General features: G+C 40.3%; 1 protein-coding gene across 3 annotated transcripts in view; it reads left to right on the forward strand.

Moving 5' to 3' along the window:
* The window catches only part of GAREM1 (GRB2 associated regulator of MAPK1 subtype 1), a 133,766-nt gene that overhangs the window by 9,629 nt on the left and 99,763 nt on the right, over positions 1-24,374 (forward strand). For 2 of the 3 annotated variants that reach the window (XM_054019550.1, XM_054019549.1), the window contains exon 2: positions 18,644-18,784. In XM_054019550.1, the coding sequence (XP_053875525.1) occupies positions 18,644-18,784 (141 nt within the window). Of the gene's footprint in view, positions 1-18,643; positions 18,785-24,374 lie in introns of those variants that run through there. The other variant, XM_054019552.1, reaches the window with a different exon arrangement.

Consider the following 24,374-nt stretch of genomic DNA (forward strand, 5'->3'; position numbering starts at 1 on the left):
CCCAGCATGGAGCCCCCTTCTGCACCCCAGACCTTTCATCCCCAGCTGGAGCCTGCACGCCTCTGGCACCCCAACCCCCTGGCCCAGCCCTGATGCCCCTCCCACCCTTCAAACTCTTCAGCCCCAGCCTGGAGCACCCTCCTACACCCCAACCCCCTCATCCCCACCCCAGAGCCCACACCCCTAGCCGGAGCCCTCACCCCCCCTGCACCTCAACCCTCTGCCCCAGCCCGGAGCCCCCCTACCGCACCCTGAACCTCTCATTTCTGGTCCCACCTTGGAACCTGCACCTCTAGCCCTGACCCCCCCCTCCCATACTCCGAAACCCAGACCAGAGTCCCCTCGTGCACTCCAGAACCTGAACCCCCAGCTGGAGCCCTCACCCTCTCCTGCATCCTGACTCCCTGAACCAGCCTGATGAAAATAAGCACGTGAGTGAGGGTGGGGAGTGTGAGCGAGAAAGGGGGGTGGGGCCTCGGAGATGGGGCAGGGCAAGGGTATTCGGTTTTGTGCGAGTAGAAAGTTGGCAACCCTATGGGGCTCAGGCTTCGGCCTCAGGCCCCAGCAAGTCTAAGCCAGCCCTGGTGACCCCCTGAAAACAGGGTCATGACCCACTTTGGGGTCCTGACCCACAGTTTGAGAACTGCTGCCTTAGACATAGTCCAGGGACCCCAGGGTCTGCGGCCCACAAGTTGAGAACCACTGACTTAAGGATACAAATTTAAGGTAAACTCAATCAGAAACTAAGATAGGATGCCCAAGTAAGTAAGATAGTTCTTAAGAAACTAAAAAAAGTGTTGTGCAATGGTTCGTGTATTGTTGTTTCAAATGGTTGTAATAAAGCATGACACAAGGGACTAGCATTAAAACTGACATGGGAAAGAAGTTAATATTTTTAATACCTTTATGGGTCAAGGTGTTCCTGGTAATTTTAATTAAATGAATTCAGCACTCTTGTAGTAGTCCGGTGAACTTAAGGGAACATGCTGAAAAGAAATGCTACAGAATATGGGACAACATGGTATAGCAGTTAATTTCAGTAACAGGAGCTATTTTCCAGGAATTCCACCTGTGGTTTGACTGCAGCATGAATATTGGTATTTTGGCATAGTGAATAACTAGCTGTCAAGATCTGAGAATCTCTTACAGGAAAATACTCATCATATTAATAACACACCTACTGCATATGACTCAAAAAACAAACTTCATAAAACACTGTGTGCCAAATTACTTAAATCTCTTGAATTTTATATTTATGGTGCTTTCTGTTAGTTTAACTATGCTATTTACATGTTATTCTTACTTGTACAGTCTGCATTTTCCATACTATATATAGCTCTGTAGCTAGTCATGGTATAAGCAAATATACAATAAAGACAGTGTTCCTGCTCTGAGAGCTTTGTACTGTAATTTAGACTTAAAATACAACACAATGATGAAAGGCGATGGTGTGTGAGGAGGTAGGGAAGTATGTTCATGTTGAGCGGATCAAATGTTCCCCACGCTGTTTTGGAAAACTAGCAAATCAACTGCAGGTTTTGTAGGGAAAAATCATCCACCCCCATTCATGGAGTGGTGTGAATAACTGGAAGTCACAGAGCTAATTACATTTAAATTGTTTTACATCCTTACGTCCTTGTTCTTGGAAGAACACTTTCAAGTATTGGTATAAAATTATTGAAAATGCAAACTTCTATTTGCTTAAAAGACCCAAATCTCTCTTCCTCCCCACAGCTGAACGTTATAGCCACATCACGCATTTTACATCTGATCATAAAACATTCACTTTTGAAATTGTGCCCATGTAATTGTGTTATGGTCATACTTATCTGTTCTCAGTCTTCAAATTTGAAACTTTTCATATTTGTTCTAGGAAAAAAGTGTTGAGCCTCTGAGGATGGTGAGTAGGAAAGATGAGAGGCTCTTTGAAAACGTACCTCCCTCAGATCATAATACAAGATATGACTAGCTATGTATGTGTATGGTACCACACAGTGTTCAGAAAGTGGGTGCGGCTAGCAGCAAGCCGCAAAACTACAGCAAGTACCATTCCAGTGTAGGTGAAAGACCGTATATAGGAAAGTAAACACTTTAATTAAAAAAACAAAAATTATAGTGCTCAATAGTAAAAGTGCTTTATGAATTGTGGGTATTATTCTCCCTCCACCCTCTTAGAGATAGGGAAGTTGGCCATGGAGATTTTTGTTTCTCAATATTGGATGCTGCTTGACAGAAGTGGAATCTTTTTTCCTTTCTACATTTTTTTAAAACCGTTACTGTAGAAAAGTTTAAAAAGATGATGATTTTTTGCCCTTAATACACATTTGAGACTTGGCTTATAGGAAGGATGGTTTGGGTTTTAATAAATACTTCCAGTTTGCAGTTGAACTGGAAAAATAATTAAAAGGATACAAGATAAACTCTTATTCAGAATTAAAGCTATAGCTCCGTTTTACCCTTCCGATGGGCATAATGCAGTAGTTTGAGTTGTTGCCCTGCTTGGGCAATAAAAATGAGAAAATGGGTGTTGTGCACATGGACCTGGTAGAGCTCAGCCTTGTGAGTATCCAGCTAGAGGATTATGGTTGGAGCACACCACACTGGGCCCCATCTGCTCTTTAAGCTTCCTGAACCTGAGCAGAGCCCTGGCCCTGGCCCTGGCTGGGGTTTCTAGGCATACTCTCAGGGTATAGATCCTCTGTCTAGCACCCCCTTCTGAGAGCTGGGATACCAACTGCCCAGACCCTGGGACCAGTGCTGACCCCTCGGACTGCCTTATAGCTTAAGCATGTCCTCTCCTTCTACTCCAGATGTGTGGTGCTTTGGGTTTACAGTGTTTCCTCTGGGGCAACAGAACTTTGCACAGGATGCTAAACACCATTACTCTGTATCTAGCATAAGAGATACACAGACCTAGACAAAATGATAACACCTATATGCATTTTCATGCCTCGGTTTCTTCAATGCTCTGACGAGTTCTTTGGGTGTGGGCTGAGTCCTCTGGGGGATCCAGGATCTTTCTCCTGTAGCTCATGGAGACCTTCTCTTTCTTCTCAAGATCAGCTGACTTTTTTTTGCCCTTGGCTGGTCCTTCAGGTAAATAGGACATCTCTCCTATAATAGCATCCCCCTCTCTCCTGCAAAAAGTGTCCTGTGTCTTGCTTTGTGATTCCCTCAAGGTTATATGTCGTGCCATATGGATCTTTTGTTCTGCTGCTGGGGATTGTCTACTTCCCCTCTCTATAGAGAAGTAGGAGGAACTAGCTTCCCAAGTGTTTCTACTTGAGTGGGTGACCCTTTAAGATCTAACAACCAAGCATGGTACCTGATTTGGTAGGTACGTGCTGTGGCCTCCATCATTTGCTGAAAAGGGCAACATTGAGGTATTCCATGATTCAACAATTTCTCAACATAGACATGTTCCCCAAATCATCACATGAGGAGTAATGTAAACGATTTTACTAAAACGAGCTACCCTAAGCATGACGTGCTTCGTTACACTGGAGTTTCGGTAACTTTCTGGTTTTGTTTGTTGCCGTGAATGGGGTTGCGTATGAACAAGACCTACTTAAAGCATAAGTGAAATTACAAGCCCTTCTGGCCTCTCTTGTCAGTATGTGCAGGCTTTGACTTGTGCTAAAAGTCCATATGAAGTTTTGTCTTGTGGGTTACTAGTGTACAGTAACATTTCTTCTATTCTAATGCAAACTGATTTTGAGTCTTTGTACCCACTTCCAGAATGAACTAAAAGCACGTGTGGGATATAAAAAACAGTCTCTAGCTAGAGAGTAATGATGACTTCTTCCTTTTGGCCTGCAAAGCTTTGCCTGAACACTACCTATGCATCAGTTATTTTCTTTTCGTTTGGGCAGTCTGTCCAAGGTACAGTCAAGTTCAAACAGTGGTCCTGGTGGTCTGCAAACAGGGATCAATGCTTCACAACGATAGACTCCCATGAGAAGTGAGCATGACGTCTTTGTTCCCAGCACCATTAGCCCAGAAAGCAAGTGGCCTTGTGTTATAATATGTTCAGAGAACATATTCTTGCAAATGGCATTTTAAAATATGAAATATAAATAGCTGACAATAAGACAGCTTAAAACAATTCCTCAACTTGCTTGCCTTGCTCAGGAAAAGCCAGAATGAATAGATGGGGCTTACAGTAACAAAGTTAGGCTTAATTGGCCCATCAGAGGAAGCACATCCTATATTTTAAGTCTTGGAAGCTAACATGATGTTCATAGTATGGGCCTCCTGCGTCTAAGGAGAGCTAGTAAGTTTCCTAACTGATCTTTGCTTCCAGTCAGCTTCTCCATTCTTGATCCTCTTAAGGCAAGTCAAACAATCTTTTTGTGTTTATTTTTTTAAGCCCCAGTAAGCCAAAAATCATGGTACTTCAAAAAGGATAAGTTTGGGGTTCTCTGCCTTTATTTTATTTTGAGTTTTTAGTTTTCACGTTTTCAAGCTTTTCACAATAGTGAAGGCTAGAAACTTTTTTTAAATGATAGCTGAAATTCTCACATAATCATATGACTCTAAAGATGACACTTCTTAAAGCACTAAATATCAGGAGACTTGGACAAAATAAAGTGGGCAACACTGTTTACTTCCAAACATGCTGCTAAGTATTAAGTCAGCTGTTTAATTAAAGGATTTGTTAAGACTTCCCACAGCAATGCGTGAGAAACCATGCTAATGGTTCTGCTCTTGGATCAGTGTCATAGCTAAAAGTTATGCACATACAGTATAGCAAAGTTTGAATTGCCTCCTATGATGAGCAACATTAAGGAATAGAGTGGTGGCTTAGTGCACTTTCTGTTGCTGTCCTGTGTTTTGGAATGCAAGTGGTAACATTGGGACGTTATTGCAGAGAAAGACTTTTCTGTGAGGTGATGGTGGGAGGGTTGCATGTGTTGAAAGATTTGCACCATGTCATTTGGCTTGTGTTCATAAAAAGGAAACACTTCGGATTCTCTGGGATGTTTCTTCAAAAGATTTAAAACGAACACAAACAAAAACCTTAATGAAGCCTAGATTGTTACTCTTGGCTTTTCGCTTGGTGGGTCATAAACACAAACTGAATCAAAACACCAAGGGAGAAATCCTGGTCTCATTGAAAACAATGGGAGATTTGTAATTGATTTCACTGGGGCCAGAATTTCACCCTAAGTGTCTTGTTAGCCAGAAATCTGAATACTTAAAATATTTTTTACTTCTATTAAGTAGTGGTTTGAACAGAACTTATGAGTCTCTGAGACCCAGGCCTGAAGCTGGAGAAAAGCTTCCATTGGAATAAGCTGGGATTTTCAATGGTGTTGTGACCCAATGGGAAAAATCAGGCTTCATTTTATTCACTGGGACTGCTGTAGAACTCTGATCTTAAAGAAACAAAACTTTTCTGTCTCTGCTGGCTGGTGTGAGAGGAGTAGGGGGTAGGTAGTGCAATGGGTGCCAATGTGAGTTACGCTTGTGTTTGTCTACTGTATTGTATCCAGCTCTTGCAGGAGAGTTAGGGACTGAGGGGGTGAAAGCTTGATTCCTAAACTAGTTAACACACCATAAGCTGACCATAAGCAAGGGTGGATCAGGCCCTTACAGAGATAGGAGACCTCAAAGTAACTTATTGGTGCTGCAAGAAGTGTTGTTAGTGATTCTGTAGATGACATTCTTCTCATTTGTTCAATACTGAACTGCAGGGGGTTGGGAGTATTATGGCATTCGATGTCTTGTCTCTCAGATGTGACTTTAAAATTTTGTTTCATCTTGACTAGTTGTGCCTACTGAAGATGCTGTTGGGCATGCTCTCTCCCTAAAAATATAGGGTTAACTGTGATGTCCTAGCTAAATTTCTTGTGATTAGATTCTGTCTACCTATGACTCCTCTGCCGTTCCATCTGGATGCTGCATTTCCCCCTATCAGTTGTGTAGTGCTGCTTTCTCATGTAGCCTAGCAGTGCTTGTATTTGAGGGACTGGTAAAGTGGGGTAGTTCAGAACTTAGAGAAGGGGAGAGGAATCCCATCTGGGTTCTATTCCCAGCTCTGCCATAGATTCAGCTACAACAACATTGCATACATAGATTCATTCTGTCAGTTTGGGCAAGTCACTTAGTACTTTAATTTTGACACACCAATGATGTTGCATGCTGGGAACAGCATTGTACTCTAGGATCCATGCAACCTTCTTTGCAGGGTATGCTTCCTTGGGTAGACTCTGTCTTTCCATTCCTGCAAGTTAGTTGCTGTAATTGACAACTCCTCCCCTTAAACACCACCCTGCAGCTTCAGTTGATTTTCTAATATGCAAATACAGTACTTAAGCTACAATGCCTTCTGGAATTGTACAAGAGCTTTCAAATGTTGGGGCTCTTGTACACTCTTTTCCTTTACTCTCTTTATTTAGCTAAGGCCAGTGTATACAACCTTCTGATGTTTTTAACCTTTTATCATTGGCTTCTGTAAGTTAGCAAAGGTTTCTCTCTACAATATTTCACAATTTTCGTAGGGTGCTCTGTCAGCAAAAAAAAACTGTCAGTAATGGACCTTGACCTTGTTGCAAAACAATTGTTCATTGTCAATTGCGTATCTCAACTTGACTTGGTTGTTGGCTGGATGATGGCATCATGATGTGTGTCTGTGTAACCGTTCCTGTATGGGCTTCAACATTCTACTTGCAACATTAGTACTTATGATGCAACCAAATACTTGTAATGGATTCCCAAGACACAACATTAAAGGTACTAATAATCTGGGTTTTCTTGTGATTAGAAGAACACCATCAATTTTAAAACTACACTTTGTACTTGTTATAAATTACACTAAAGATTAGAGGGAATCCAGAAAAGATTTGTCACCCAGTTTGCTTACTGTGTGTATTTGACATGACTTTCCTCATTTCTTTTCTTTTTTTTTTTTTTTTTTTTTTTCCCCAGAGAAGACACACCTTTCCTTTAAAAAACACAAACGTGATTGTAAAACCTCAAACTGATAGGGGAACTTAGGGATGAAGGAGCAGATGTGGTACCTGAAACTACTCATAAGAAGTGTGTGTGTGTGACTAGATTGCAAGTTGATGGTGTCAATTTTAAAGAAAGCATTGGGGCTGTGATCCAACCACCACTCCTGATTGTCTCCATTAATAAGAACCAAGTATCTTTAAAGAAAATGCCTGAGTGTTAATACATTTGAAATACAGTCAGAATGATAGCTTTAAATATTTGTGGATTCTACAGAAAATATATTGGAAAGACATTAAAGGTTTGAATAATACTGCCAGAAAGCTTAGTTACAAACAAGTCTAAGATATACCCACAATTTAAATCCCATTCTCTCTGGACCCCTGCCTCAGATGGTCTTGGTATCCTGAGGATGAGAAGGGGAACTATTTTAACTAATGTTGCCATGTGATTCCTTCATCTACTTCTTTCTTCTGACACTGATGACCAAGTCAGATAATGATTCTGTCAGGCACTCTATCCTAATTAGTTCATTTCAAATAAACAATTAAAATAACTAATGCAGAGAGATTTGTCCCATGTATTGCATAATTAGATTAAAAAAGGACTTTCTCTTATTGCTCCTGGAATTTAAAACCTTCACTCTTTTTAACTGTTCCACAGTAGACTTGGATTTTAAGTGTTGAAAAACTGAAATGTACATCTAAGTGTGATGCCTTGCAAAAAAGCTTCTGTATACAACTACATTTCTTTATTTGCCCTGTTTTCAATTGTTTGAAATAAGAAAATGATAGAAATAGAGGGGGAAACTAAAATCATAGCCTGTCAAACTTATTCAATTTGTTTCTTCTATGCTGAGAGAACTCTTCGCTAAAACGTTCCCACCTGCCCCCTTATACAGCTGTCCTGTTAGGTGCTGTAATGTCTCTTGGCAAAAATAAATTCTGATGTAGTCAAGGAACTGAAAACTACAGTGGTTTGAAATCCAATAAATGAGTGACAAAACAGCACTGCTGGTCTGAGCAACCAGTAGCAGTTTTAAAGACTGCTATCTTATGAGCTACGAGAACCAGAAATGAGACACTGTTGGAGAACTGTGAATCCTGGCTCTGGAGGTTCAAAATCTCTTGAAACTTTAAAATCATCTTATAAAACCTAGTAAAACTAATACCTGTACTTCCACTGCCCTCTTCCAGCAAAGTCGGAGAGGCTGTTGAGTCTCAGGCTGCCGCTGTGCATACAGTGACTGCTTATGGCACTCAAAAGGAGCTATGGCACAGAACAGCTGCTATTAAAAGTGCACCAGGAATTACTTATTACAGCAACAGCTTAGGTCTTTAAGAGTGTGTGTGTGTGTGTGTGTGTGTGTGTGTGTGTGTGAGAGAGAGAGAGAGAGAGAGAGAACTATGATAGAGGCACAGATACTTAATTTTTGTGAAATTATTATAAATGTGTCCGTTAACAGTCAGTGAAATAGCAAAATCACTGAAGGGGTGAGAGAGAATCTTAACAAATTAGGTGAACCCCCCCAGTAACGCCCCATACTTATGATTTCTCAGTGCTAGAAACGCTTGTTGTACCATTACACATACTTCCAAACACTTGTTCAGTACCAGTGACCAGAAGGCAAAAGTTTCCAATCCTTGTTGACCTGAATGTATTGGAGTTTTTTTCTGTATTGCTATGGGTATTGTTCTTCAGAACACCAAATGTTTTAATTCCCTCCCCACATTCAAATACTTGTCAAAATGATATCATTCAATCAAATTCTTATCACAATTTACAGCTGGAATATTTATCACATTTTACTCTTAAACTCTTTCTTTTCCTCATTATAAGTCTCTGGAATAAATTAAATACAGAATGAAACATTAATGCCTTATTAAGGTGCCTCATTTACACAACTGATGTAGACAGTCTTTGGCAGTGGGTTCCAGATTTTTCCGTCACGTCCCCCCCCTTGCCCGTATTGAAATCTATCCATGCTCCCCTCTGGAACTGCGGTCAGAAGCTAGATCTGGGGGCCAGGCTGTGGGGATGGATGGTGCTCCCTTCCTGCCCCCCATGGGGGCTGGTCCGGGCCCTGCCTTGCCCCCTTGAACATTCCTCCGTGCCCCCACAGTTTGGGGAGCACTGGTCTATGGTCTAAATTGGTAGCAAACTGTAGTGCTGACTTTTTTAGTTAAGATTTTGATTTTATCAGAATTAAGCAGGAGAGCAGCTTGCTCACTGATATTAAGAGAAATCCTATCCTCTTAATTTTAATACTCCGACTTTACAAGAACCATGCATTTCTTCTCCCCCTCCCCCAAAATCTAAGTTTAGAAGTGGAATTACTCAAATCTTTTTTTCAGATTAGTTAAAAAGTAATCTGAGGGAATAAAGAGGCACCTGTTCTACAAGGGAGAAGTTGCTATGGTAATTCAGTATAACCATGCCATAGAAATAAAACATGATACATTGGTAACATTCTCCTAGGTTCTGAGCTGGATGGGAAATAAACATTGATTAGCCTTTGGCTAGAAAAGATTGTCATGCTGTTCTCATTTGTGTGTGCTCTTTCCCAGCTGTTAAACCAAAGCCGGGCAGTTTGTGTGTTTGAAACATAGTAACTATCGTTTTAATTATAGCTGGAGTTGATATTTAAATGGAAAAGACTATTTTTTTTGTCTCGATGAGAAATATTGAACTGCTTCCAAATGGCGCATGCTACTGTGCATAGTAGAGATTTTGACTGTTCTACAGTTTTGAGAAAATTTCTTTTCAAGTCACCTTTATAAGGTATCACTGGTTCTCAGCATCAGCTAGTGCTAAAAGGCACGAAAGTTAATTAAAAGGGTTGGACAAATATTTTCCATCAACTTTTTTTGGATCGAAAACTAGGGGTTTTTAAAAAGCAGAAAAAATCACGGACAATGTCTGCTTTCCGTGTTTTAAAAAAAAAAAAAAAAAAAAAAAAAAAAAAACACAACACATTTTGAATTGAAAAGCTGAAATAAGTCTGCCAAAACCTGAACATGATTTGGGGTTTCAGAAGTGTGTGGCCAAATATTTGCTGCTTGCTGTGTTTGATTGTTTAAAGAAACAATAAAAAAAATTCTGCTTTAAAAAGAAATCCAAAACTTTTGAATTTTAATGGAGTTAGATGGCTTGCCTCCTTAATCTTCTCCGGCAAAAGCACACACAGCAGACGGACGAAGACTTTCCTCCCTCTCAGATTTGAAAGTATCTTGTCTCCTTATTGGTCCTGTTGGTCAGGTGTCAGGTTATGTGAGCTTCTTAACCCTTTACAAGTAAAAGAGGAATTAACCTTAACTGTATGTTTATGACACACTCTAAAAGCTTATCAGATGTCACCGCTCAATCTGATGGGGGCCCTAGTAAGTCAAAGTCCTTCCAGCCCTTCTGGAAGGGTTGCCTCTTTGGTCAGAAGGACTTGTCTGCTTGCTGAATCAAAAGTTTAAATGCAGACTTTTTATGCCAAACATCCTTTCTTAGTCCGTTGGTCTCTGGAAAACCTAGTTTGAATCGGTTTATGCAAGCGTCCCCAGGCATGGTACCTCTCTGGAGGTCTTTACAACCTGAGTGATTCACCTTAAATCACCATCCACCGCTTTTAGTTCCTGGTGGATCTGTGGTCTCATTCCCCCTCACTCTCCTCCACTGCCCCAAATTGCATTCAGTCCCTGGCCCACAGTGATACATAAACCATTCATAAGCTTAATACAGTATGTATCCCCAGAGATACTGCACAAGGTTGCAACATATGTCATAACAACCTAGTATGATATTAGTCTCTTTTGTAGCTGCATCATATTGTTGACACATTCACTTTGTGATTCACTATAATCCCCAGACCCTTTCCAGCAGTACTATTGCCTAGCTAGTTATTCCCCATTTTGTAGTTATGCATTTGATTTTTTCATTCCTAAGTGTAGTACTTTGCATTTGTGTTTATTGAATTTCATCTGCTGATTTCAGACCAATCCTCCAATTTATCAAGGGCATTTCAAATTCTAATCCTGTCCTCCAAAGTGCTTTCAACCCCTCCCAGCCTGGTGTCATCTGCAAATTGCATAAGTGAACTTTCGACTCCATTATCCAGTTGAATTATGAAAATATTGAATAGTACTGGACCCCCGGTGGGACCTACTGGACACATTCCCCCAGTTTGAAAGTGTATCATTGATAACCATTCCTTGATTACTGTCCTTCAACCAGTTTTTCACCCACTATTTCACCTGCCTGCACATGACTGAGCCATAGAAGGCAGGCCAAGCACATACTTGGCTAAAATAGTGTAGAACTGTCTTGTGATTAATCTGAAGAGCAGAAATATATTATTTTTCTTCTTTGTCCAAGGAGTGACTCAGTTATAGGTCAGAAGGAGGAATGTGCTCATGCCATCCAGCAGAAGTAACAGTTTCAGCCAGATATCTAGGCACTGGGACAGAGGCTGGGTGAGAAGCTGAGAGTTAAGGTGAGCAAGCTATATTTAGCAGGTGTAGGGTTACCATACGTCCAGATTTTCCCAGGGGAATTGCCAAAAAGCCAAACATGTCTGGGGAAAATGCCGGCATCCCTGCCCTAGTCCCCCGCTTACCTGAGCGGCTCCGGCAGGCTGTGAGCTGCAGGCGGATTCCCCGCTGCGGCGGCGGCTGTTGTTGCTTCCCCCCCCCCCCCCCGACACCTCAGGTCTGGGTAGCTGAAGAGCCGAGCTACCGGAGCGCTACCAGCTTCATGGTTTGACAGGCAGCCCCCAGACCTCCAGACCCTGTGCCGTGGGCCGGGCGCTTCCCCAGCGCAGCTGGAGCCTGGGAGGGGAAGTGCCCAGCCGGGGGCACAGGGTCTGGAGGTCTGGGGACTGCCCGGCAAACAGTGAAACCAGTAGTGCTCGGGCAGCTGTTTTGCGTGGCTGGGAGGGAGGAGGAGGGGGAATGCGGGGTGCTCAGGGGAGGGGGCGGAGTTGGGGCGGGGACTTTGGGGGAAGGGGCGGGGCCAGGGCCCTGTGGAGTGTCCTCTTTTTAAAAACCTTTAATATGGTAACCCTAAGCAAGTGCCCCCTATGAGACTGAACTCGGGCCAGTGGGCCATTCAGACTAGGCATAAGGAGTATACAGAAGCCTGTGTGGTGGTCTTTTTTGTTCAATCAAAACAACATTTAAGAAAAAATGTGTAGAAAATTTTGTTTCAATCAACTTTTGTTTTCCACTTAAATTAAAGTCTTTAAAAATGGTTTTCATTGAGCTTTTCCTCTCTTGGGCTTTCCTTCTCCTTGCCTCCTTTTCCCTCTCAGGGCAAGAAAAAGGTAAGGAGGGAGAGAAAGGAGGTGGGGTAGAGGGGTAACAACAAATTGAAAACCTTGGAGGCGTTTTTGGTTCTTGTTTCACCAAGAAGCAGAAAAACCAAAGCAAACAAACAAATAAAAAACCCTGCTAAACATTTCAATGAGATTTTTTTTTTTTTTTTTTTTAGAATCCCTGACCCATCCTGCTCCTTGTCCCCTGATTACCCCCCCTCGAGATCTCCCTAATCCAACCCCCCCTTCCCTGTCCTGTGACCACCCCCCCAGAACCTCTGCCCCATCCAACCCCCCCTCCCTGTCCCCGACTGTCCCTGGGACTCCCTGCTCCTTATCCAACCACCCCAGCCGCTTACCCCCGCCTCCTGGCGCCTCAGCACACACGTCCCGGAGCTCGCAGTCCCATCCCCTTACCACGTGACTCTGAGCAGGGAGGAGCTCAGGCCCGCTGGAGCCATGCGGCTGCAGCGCTGTTCAGGACGCGCTGAGGTGCCGGGGGGATGGCGGGGGTGAGCCTCAACCATTCTTGTGGAGGCCCCTGTGGGGCCTGGGGCAAATTACCCACTTGCCCCCCCCCCCCCCCCCCTCTGGGTGGCCCTGGAGATTGAAGCCATCCAATAGGGCTCATAATTTATTCTTTACCAAGAGGCATATGGTCAGCTTCTACAGTGCTGTCAGTTACTAGGGTTCACAATTTAGGGATGATTTTAGACCATGAGCTGCCTTTTCAGCTTTCTTGTGAGAAAGGGAAACAAAGATTCTTCATTATAGGAAGAGAAACATTTACAAACTTCAGTGTCTTCAAAAGAAGAATAAGGGATAGTTCTAGGCTCAGTTTCATCTTGGAATGAAGACAAAAGTGCTTCCTTCAGAATCTTTCTGCTGGAAATATGGTATCTAGTTAATCTGGTTTATTTAAATGGTTGTCTCTTACCTTTCTCCTTTTCCCAAACTCTCTCTACCTCCATTTTAAATGTATCCAGAGTAAAAAATTTAATGTTTAAGGGGTGGATATAAACTTTTAACCAAGATGACCAAATGTGGCATTTTACAATGTTTAGATTCTTGTAGCTCTGTATTTTATTTTCAACAGCATATTTTTTGTAAGTGAATGATTCATGTTGATTTTCATATTTTGTAAGTAACTTGAATGTCAGTTTACTAGTGCTTGTTGGAATTGAAAAGTGGTCACCTACAATGTGTGTAATGGGCAAGAATGCTGTTTTATGAAACTTAATGGACCAAAATTTAATTGTTAAACTAGAGCAACCCCATTCACTGACTTTTAAGAGTAGGATGTGATTTTTAACTACTGCAGCAGACTTGTAGATGATATTTACTAAACATGCTGAGTTAAATAAAAGCATCTGCTCTTGCACAGTAAAATAGTGCATTCCTGTAAAATACTTTCACTGTTTGCCTTTTCAGTAGGATGCATGAAGCCATATAACTCTACATAAACACACATCTGCCCACTGACCCCCAAATCCTTAATATGAAAGAGTGGAGTTCATACTGAATATATTCTACCCCAAAAGCTTTAGTTTACAGTTAAAATTGTTGGAGTCCATTTCCTAACACAATCACTTAAAATCGAGGAAATTCAGTTCAGGTAATGAGCACATCCACACCAACGTCCAATGACATGACTGCCACTGAAACATCCTAATACCCAAACTCTCACTTCTTTCAGTTCCAGCATATGACCAACCACGGTGCTCTCATTCAATTCTGAACAATTGCACTCAAACTTAAAATCTGATCTTGGTGTGAGATCCTACTGCTAGTGGATCTTTTCTCTCTTAACAAAAGCTGATGTGATTGTGAGAAATTTCCAGGTTTATGGATCTTGGGTAGCAGATAGAATACCCCTGGTCGGGGCTCTAGGAATATGTCTGTGTAGATTTGTTCCTGTGCTATAGCAGGGCGTTTCTTGAGCAGATGGTGTAGTTTCTTTCCTGGAAAATGATCCCTCACTCTCTCAGACCTTGGGAGGCAGGCCGGTCCTTGCTTATAGACAGCCCCCCAACCTGAAGCAAATACTCACCAGCAACTACACACCACACCATAGAAACACTAACCCAGGAACCAATCCCAGTAACAAACCCCGTTGCCTACTCTGTCCCCGTATCTACTCTAGCGACATTATCAGAGGACCCAACCACAGCATCAGGGGTTCACTCACTTGCATATCTACCAATGTGATATGTGCCAGCACTCCCTCTGCAATGTACATGGGCCAAACCGGACAGACTCTATGTAAAAGAATAAATTGACACAAATCAGACATCAGGAATGGGAACATACAAAAGCCAGTAGGAAAACACTTCAGTCTCCCTGGACATTCAATAACAGATTTAAAAGTAGCCGTCCTTCAACAAAAAAAACTTCAAAAACAGACTTCAAAGAGAAACTGCGGAGCTACAATTCATTTGCAAATTTAACACCATTAATTTGGGAGTGGCTGGCTCACTACAAAAGCAATTTTCCCTCTCTTGGTATTGACACCTCCTCATCAATTATTGGGAGTGGACCACATCCACCCTGACAGAATTGGCCTTGTCAACGCTGGTTCTCCACTTGTAAGGTAACTCCCTTCTCTTCGTGTGTCAGTATATTTATGCCTGGTATCTGTAATTTTAACTCCATGCATCTGAAGACGGGGGTTTTTTATCCATGAAAGCTTTTGCCCAAATAAATCTATTAGTCTTTAAGGTGCCACCAGACTCCTCATTGTTTTTGTGAATACAGACTAACACGGCTATCCCTCTGATACTCTACACTCCTAGTCCCCACCCAGTTTTAATTAATACAGTAAACATTGACAAATCACTTCATGAAAACCATAAAGGAAACAATTCTTGTCTGTTTGTGTCCTTTGCTGAGTGTAACTTTTTTCATACTGTACAAGGATGACCTCTGAAATTCCTGATCATTACACACACGCTTTTTATTTGTGTATTGTTTTGAAATTATAACTTTGAACTCTCAGTGACAGAAAAAGGTGTGCAAGGTATGCTTTGTACTGCCTTTAAACGTCATGCACTGTAGCCAGTTAATTCCATATGGGCATGATCATTATATTTACTGTAGGACAAAATTAATTGCTTGTTGCCAATTACTATAAAAAGCATGAATTTAACCATATGAACTGTAAGTCTGCCTTAATCAGAAACTGAATGTTATTGGATGTCTTCCTGTAAAATCTTCTCTTTTTCAAACATACCAATTCTAATTTGCTATGTGTGACTGAAATATTTGAAGAGAAGTTTTGTATATTAGCAGTTATCTTGCCTACTCTGATCACAAGCTACCAGATGGGGGAGATTATAGAAAGGCTGTGTGTGTGCACATGCACATGAGGTTCTTCTGCCAATTACCTGACCTTACTTCACAAACATGGTGGGACTGGAGGTCATTCCCCTACAGTGAAGCAAGTTTGCCATTTCCTCCCCAGACTCCCTTTCACCCCCCTCACTTGCTCAGAAACAACCATGCTGCAGGAGTGGGTGTTGTAATGCAAGTAGAAGAAATTACATTAACTAAACAGACTCCATCCATTCATTGGAATATCAAGAATTCAGTTTTGAATACCAATCCTTATGTTGAAGCCACTTTTTCTCTCTAGACTACAAATGGTGAGGATGCTAGAATTGTATCTTCACGTGGATAAAGTAGCAGATGCTAAAGGACTATTTAATCTAGTGGAGAAGGACATAACAGGAAGTGTAAATTGAAGCCAGACAAATTTAAATTAGAAATGAGGCACACATTTTTAACCGTGACAAATCAGAGCAAACTACCAAGAGAGGTAGTGGATTCTCCATGTCCTGAAGTGTTCAAGATTGGATGTTTTCCTGGAAGATATTGTTTAGTCAAATGCAAGTTATTGGGTTTAATACAGGAGTAAGTGGATTAAATTCTGTGACCTGTTTTATACACTAAGTCAAACTAGATTACCTAATGTCCTCTTCTGGTCTTACATCTATAAATTCCCACAGAACATGTCTTTAAAACGTGTAGGTGGATGGTACTTTGACGGAATGCAGCATTTCATGCTCCCAGGATTAGAACAGGTGGTGGCCATTGCAAACGGAGTATTAGAAGTTGCCTGTTACAGGCAAACAGGACTATGTAAAGTGTCTCCTTTGTGGAGGGTCTCAGCAGGGAAAATAAAAACAATTTGAGATGGTGAAATTCTGCACTAATTATCTGCATGGAGGAACTTGGAGGATCCAGTTCCAGGAGTGGAGAGGGTATATGAGCTTCTGTAGTAGTTGAGGGGAATACGCATTTCCAAACTTGATAGCAAGGTTGAAAGAGGACTTGCTTTATGAAAGTTTTTTGGCCATGATTGGTGGGGAAAAGGGAAAATAAAACCTAAAATTGTTGGCATTTTTGCCTCACTACCCCCTGGCCTGTGTTGGTTACACATCAGTCTCTGATGACTTTAAAGGCATTGTAATAGAAAGACAGAATGAATTTGCCTTAAGGCTCCTTCCTATGCATTAAGTAGAAAGACTGAATGTGATTGAAGATAGGTAAAAGCAACATGCTATGTAGGAGACAGAGTATGGCACATGGACTGTTAAATACACTGTAATGTAAATGCTATGGCCCCAGAACCCAGTGTGTGAGGTATTGTAATGACGATATCTTATCTATGGACTGCTTTGGTGGTGGTTTTTTTTTTTTTTTTTTTTTTTTTTTTACATTATGAGGTCTATTGCTCTTCGAAAATTGTATTGCACCTTCTTGTCTGCCAGTTTGAATGGCCATGTGACATGACTCTCACAGGCGCTGTACATGCCAAACACTTTTGTCCTGACCAGGAATATTGAGTGGCATGTGCATCTGAAATTTGATAGGGACACCCAAAGGAGCTGTAGAGGCTGGACAATTATGGGGGAAATGAACTTTGGAGTGTTTTGGGATGGGCTTGATAGCTGCCAACAGAAAAAGGAAGTGCATCTGGCAAAACCACGTAAGCAAAGGTTGGCTTTACATTTCTTGCTCACGTTGAATTTTCATTTACTTCAGCATTAGAAAACTTTGGTATAAAGACTGCAGGATTGAGCCTCAAACAACAGGAATTACCAACTGGGTAGTGAGTGGGAAGAGAGTAGAATGACTAAACTGAAATATCTTTCCACCTCCAGGAGTATATCCAATGACCTGTTCACCATAACTGATATGTCTGCAAATTCTTGTAGAACAGTCTGGGGCACAAAATGGAAGTCATCCTCTGAATGGACTGAACCTGTGGGAGGAGATATGCTAATTTCAGATGTTAATGTTGTAAGCTCAAAATATCTTTGTATATAGGAATAACTGACTTGTTACGGTCTGTAAATTTGTGAAAATTATTTGGTATCCTCTTATCTAGGACACGTATAACAATGCGGTATATTTTGTGTAACTTGTTATACCTCTGTCTATGATGCCTGTTTAAAATGCTTTAATAAATAGAATGTAAAGCAAGCATTAGTGCTACAAAAGTGTTGATCTGAATACATTATTTAATGTAAATGACAGGTGGTGCTTACCAACTACATCTGTATGTGTATATAAAACTGAGATCTGAGTTTAGATTTGTGTGTGATTGCACCATGTCACGTTCGTCTATCCTCAGAGGTGTTTGTTCCGCTATCTTTTTGATCAGAACATGGATCCACTGCAGTAGTGTGCAGTACAGTAGGAGATACTTGATCCGTCTTATAAGTGCTTCTGCTCTTCAATGTGCAGAATTGTGCTTTCTTGTATTTTATGATTGAGCATATAATTGCAAAGGTGGATTATGAAATGGACCTTTTGTTTAGAAACAAAATACCTTGTTTTGTGTAACTCCATAATTCTCAATAACAATTAATGCTGATTTTGTACAGACAATTCCAGTGTGTTCTTTAATAAGGCTCATCATTGTATGTGGGGTGGGGAAGTCTTCCCTTGTTCTGTTCTCTCTCATTGCTGCAAAACCCCCAGTAAAGTATGAGTAAGCACACTGAATCTCTGTATTTTGAAAATTAAAATGTCATGTGCTTCTCATTAAGGGAGCTAAATAAAAATAAATGGAGGCCAAAAAGTCTGCTCATTCTAGCTTTCTTCATAAGAACCCTAGAGTTGCTGCTGAATAACTGAATTACATTTTTCTAGTATTCCTATGCTAATATTTAATTTTATTTTCTCCAGTTGTAAGAGTAAATTGCTAAATGAAAATGTATACGATTGTAACCTGTCATCAGAAACTTTTGATATTTAGGTTGGGTAAAATACTTAATCACTGCAGTAAACATAATGTGAAATAAATGGCTTTAAGTTGTGTAATGCAGAGTTTCGTAGTATTTCTTTATGCAGTGAATCTGATATAAAATTACATCTGTTTTGCAGGAGACGCTGTTGAAGGCCTTCGAGAAAATGATTACCTTGTGATTCATTCATGCCGGCAGTGGACAACAATTACAGCTCATAGTCTGGAGGAGGGTCATTATGTCATAGGGCCAAAGATAGAAATCCCTGTACATTATGCAGGTAAAGCTATCATTGATTTTAAAATAAACTATCAAAGAAAATGAATTGCCTGTCAATTACATTGACCACTTTGCTTGGCAGAGAGAAGCTAAACATCTGATGTTAGAGTGATTGTGGCTGAACTTTGTAACAGAGAGCATAAGAGGAACTGAAGCCACACCCAGGGCTACTGCATTAGACTGAATGCATTTATATTTATTTAGGCAGCACGCTGGTAAATCACATAACTATTTAGTAGATTTAAAAAAAAAGTCATGATTAATCAGTTTTAATTGCATTGTTAAAAAATAATTGAATACCAATTTAAATTCAGCGTGGAAGCATGTCCTCTGGAATGGTGGTAGAAGCATGAAGGGGTATACAAATGTTGCAAGGTATTTGAATGCCAGATATGCTAAACATCGGCTACAACCGTACCTGTTCTCACTTTCAGGTGGCATTATAAATAAGAAGTGGGCAGCATTGTCTCCCATAAATGTAAACAAACTTGATTGGCTGAACCAGAATTAGGATTGAGTGGATTTGTAGGCTCTAAACTTTTACATTGTTTTGTTTTGAGTGCAGTTGTATAAAAAAATAATAATTCTACATTTGTAAGTTATACTTTCATGATAAAGAGATTGCACTTACAGTACTCATATCAGGTGAATTGAAAAATACTATTCCTTTTTTTACAGTGCAAATATTTGTAATAAAAAAATATAAAGTGAGCATTGTACACTTTGTATTCTATATTGTAATTGCAATGAATATATTTGAAAATGTAGAAAATCATAAGTATTTATAATAAATTTAAATTGATATTCTATTAACATTGCAATTAAAACTGCGATTAATCACGACTATTTTTTTAATCTAGTTAATTTGTTTTATGTTAATCACTTGAGTTAACTGCGATTGACAGCCCTACTATTTAGTAAAATAGGATATAAGTTTGGAGTATAATTAGCTGCCAGTAGTTTTCATATGAACTCATTAACAATATTTCATAGTATTTTTGAGTACTTTTTAGTAGTAGCGCAAGTGAAATAGGACAGAGTTGGAATAAATTTTACACTTAGCTGCATATTTTCATGGTAGGGGTTTACAATAGTACCACAGTAAGAGCCAGAGAGTGATATAAAATCATAGCATAATACTAACTCAGCTGCAATACCTTCCTGCTACAGACTGCACAAAGTATGCTTTTTTTTATTGTTACACATAAATGTGATATAATTAATTAATATCATTTCCAAGTTATTTTCTTTGTGGCAAAAACTGCTTTAGTACTATTTTGTATCACCTAAGAATTTGCTGTATTTCCACCCCCAAATTGGACCGGATAAACATGTTTAGCATTTAAATAAAATCTACCATAGGAAGATATATAAACTCCTCTCTGGGGGGAGGGGGGGGGAAACTGGGGTGGGGTGGAGGATGCGAAGTGTAATGGACAACTTGAGTTATAAACACTAATAAAATGTAAAACAAAATTGGAATCACATTTTCCTTTTCTTTCCTATATTGTGTTGACTAGATTACTGTCCTTTTGTTAACACTGTCGTTTTGGTTCGTTCTAATACATAACTAATGTAATAACAGTTTTGAATATGAAAGACTTGCAGCAGTGATGCGCTATATTTCAATGATGGGACTTACGCTAGTTTTTTTCCCCATTTCTATTTCTCCTTGGAGTTTGGAAACTTAATTTAAAAAGCTACATTTATATTCTTCAGTGTGAAGGCACATCAGTATATCATAACATGTGTGGCATTAAACTTGTTTAGTGTAAACAGTTTTTAGTTTATGCATAGTAGCAGCAATCTCAAAGACCCCCGCACTGCTTGAGCTGTAATGCTTTGGTCAAATAAACACTTAGCTTTCTACATACTGAATGGCGTGTTTTAGAATCTTCGGTGTACTCTTAGAAGATGGGAAACATAAAATTAAACTCATTATTGGCACATCTCAAGGGGTTATTGATGCATGATTGTTACTAGTGATGTCTTTTTGCAGTAGTTAACTTATTTCCTGTTTTTCCTTGAAATATTGGTTTCATTAATTCTGAATTTGAGATTAGGGTTAGATCCTAATCTGTTACATGGTATGAATCCAGAGTCACTCCACCCTATGCAGTAACTCCAGATTTACATAGATGTGTCTGAGATAAAAATCTGAAATAATTAGGTTATACTCCCAAGATCCCACAGAAGTCTAGTTTTGCATAAGGATTCTATCAGTATAGGATGTGGCTAATACCAACAAAAAATGTGTGTTTAATATGCATAATACACTTTGCTACCAGTAAAGAAACCATCACAGGAAAAATAAAACACTTACTAGAAAAGTAAAACCAACTTTCCCTCCTACTTAAGTGTAATTCATTATATTGTAAGCTAAACATTAAAATGCCTTCTATGGGTATAGAAAAGTTCTGATCAAAAACTAAATATCAACTTCTGAATTTTACCTTAACTAATGAAGAATTTCAGAGCTTACTCTATATGAGGTGAACATACACACTTGCTGGGTTCTGACACTGTCCTGGAATAGCTTCATAGAATCATAGAATATCAGGGTTGGAAGAGACCTCAAGAGGTCATCTAGTCCAACCCCCTGCTCAAAGCAGGACCATTCCCAACTAAATCATCCCAGCCAGGGCTTTGTCAAGCCGGGCCTTAAAAATCTCCAAGGAAGGAGACTCCACCACCTCCCTAGGTAAGCATTCCAGTGCTTCACCACCCTCCTAGTGAAATAGTGTTTCCTAATATCCAACCTGGACCTCCCCCACTGCAACTTGAGACCATTGCTCCTTGTTCTGTCATCTGCCACCACTGAGAACAGCCGAGCTCCATCCTCTTTGGAACCTCCCTTCAGGTAGTTGAAGGCTGCTATCAAATCCCCCCTCATTCTTCTCTTCTCTTCTTCTGGAGACTAAACAATCCCAGTTCCCTCAGCCTCTCCTCATAAGTCGTGTGCTCCAGACCCCTAATCATTTTTGTTGCCCTCCGCTGGACTCTCTCCAGTTTTTCCACATCCTTCTTGTAGTGTGGGGCCCAAAACTGGACACAGTATTCCAGATGAGGCCTCACCAATGTCGAATAAAGGGGAACGATCACATTTCTCGATCTGCTGGCAATGCCCCTACTTATACAGCCCAAAATGCCGTTAGCCTTCTTGGCAACAAGAGCACACTGTTGACTCCTATCCAGCTTCTCGTCCACTGTGACCCCTAGGTCCTTTTCTGCAGAACTGCTACCTAGCCATTCGGTCCCTAGTCTGTAGCAGTGCATGGGATTCTTCCGTCCTAAGTGCAGGACTCTGCACATTAGACATTAGTTAGAAATTATTTTGAAAACATGCAATGTTACAGGTGATGTACTGGGAAAGAAGAACTTGTGTAAGTGTGTGTGTGTGTGTGTGTGTAGCCTTTTCTCAGAGAAGTTTTCGTAATCTACTGTTTGGATGGTGCGTTTACGTAGATTTAATGGCAGCTTCTCCATATTAATGCACTCAACTGCCAGCCCTGATCCAAGTGTTACTAAAGGGTATGGTCTTCAGCTGTGGTTGGTATTGATGTGTACTGGAGGTATATTTAGCTACTAGCCAATTTATATCAAATTCTGTTTTGTATTTGTAAAAATGCCCATCACTTGGCAGGTTGTTTGGTGTGGATTTACACCATTTAGAGTTGTCTTAATGGCCACTCTAGAGCTAGCCTCTGAAGGATTTAAAATGTCTGTTGGTGCTTTTTGTTATCATGTGATGCTAAATGTTGTATCTCTATAAATCTTGGCCATCTAATGCTTTGCTGACTACTGTTCTTTTAACGAATGCTGTAACTTTAAGCGCCTATGAATTGGGAACATGCAGTGTGAACACCACACTAGCATTTTGATACGGGTATTTTCTACAAGACCTATTGAGTTCCGGTGGCTGTTATAATAGCAATCTTTATTTTATTTTTATTTTTTTTTAAGGATAGAGTAGCTTTTTCTGTCAAAATTATAGTAAAGTAGCTTCCATTATGATTTCTGAGTGCAACTAGTGAACGAGAAGGAGAAGTTGAAACTAATTTTATTCTCCTGGATTATAGTCTCGTGGTAATTAAACCTATCATTCGTATACATAATTGCTAGTATTGAGCAAGCATTATTTTTGCTACCCCTCAAAATGAGGTACAAATGCTGTTTAGAAAGTTAAATATTAATATTTATTTCACCCAAAGCTTTTTTTAGCAGGATGGAAATTAATTATTGAATGATGAATCCTGGGCTTAACTCTACTGTCCTGTTAACCATCACTTCCAGGGTTTTTTCCACTGCTTTAGTGTAACTATTCTACTATGGATGGTGGCAAGGTTAGATTCTTGTTGTAGAGGAACAGTTAAGTATGACACAGCTGTAAGTCTGAGTGTTCCCTTTTGAATACTGTTTCCAGTCTGCTTCTCTTTAGAGTAAAAGCTAAAGTTAATGTAGCGTCTAGTTCAATTTTCATATAATTAAAACAAAATGGCTAATGTGATCTGGCTCCTAAAACAAAAGATAAGTCTTCACATGCATGTTAAATGAAGGGTGGGTCAAAATTAACATTTTGATTGTGAGTCCTATCTTAATGTGTATGGATAGAATCTGGCTTCATGAGAGTTTAAAGACATTACGTTACTCAGTATTGGTGTTAATTTGCTGTCTAGTGTGTGTCCTTTCCCAGGGTAATTGGTACCCACCATCTTATTTCATAAATGAAACCTATCAAGGAGGCACCCTGTTGTAAAATAGCTTTATAAATGTTTAAAATACACCTAGTCCTAGATGCACACACTGAACAAATGGACATCTGTCTCTGTAGCATCTTCAACTGATTGTGCGAATTATGCATGAGCCAGGTTGGAAAAATTAATAACATCAGCTCAGGCAATGGTCTATAGCTTTCCGGATATTAGTAAAAAGTAGTCTGTCTGAGGGGCTGGGGGGGGGAACCTGTCATATCGTATCTTGGGGCATAGGACTGAGGGACTTCAGTGATTACACTTTCCTTTTAAACAAAAGGGACTCTGGAAATGGAAAGCATGCAGAATCAGACAGCAGTATACTGCTTCTTATCAACATTGATTGCCTCCCTCATCCCCATCCGTGGTGGTCCCCTTGGAGTCAGTCGGAAAGGTGAATTTTCTTGTATAATGAATGGCGGCTCCATAAACAGACACTTTGATCCTCAGTGTGATTTGACCCCAGTGTGCTACACTCCGGCACTTTACATAGGCTTGAAAAGGAATATGTAATACACTGGCTGCTGCATGTGCTCATGTGTCACTGCACTGGCTATTCAGGCTTCTAATATCTTGGAACTCCTTTAGGTTTCTTTTTGCTCAAGAAGCAGAGGCTTTTTGATGCTGAGGATCCCAGGTTCAGTCATTGCTGGTGACCATAATGTGTCTGTGTGTGATCATAGTACATTATACCTGTATGTCCTTTCTTTGAAAGACCCTAGAAGTGGACACATTACTTAGACTTGTCATTCTGCAGGCATTACATGCAGAGCAAGGATTTCAATAATTCTAAAAATTGACAGAGCCATTGGTTTTTTTTAAACTAACAAAACAAAACTT

Source organism: Malaclemys terrapin, chromosome 2, assembly GCF_027887155.1.
Source record: "Malaclemys terrapin pileata isolate rMalTer1 chromosome 2, rMalTer1.hap1, whole genome shotgun sequence".
NCBI classification, from domain to species: domain Eukaryota; kingdom Metazoa; phylum Chordata; order Testudines; family Emydidae; genus Malaclemys; species Malaclemys terrapin.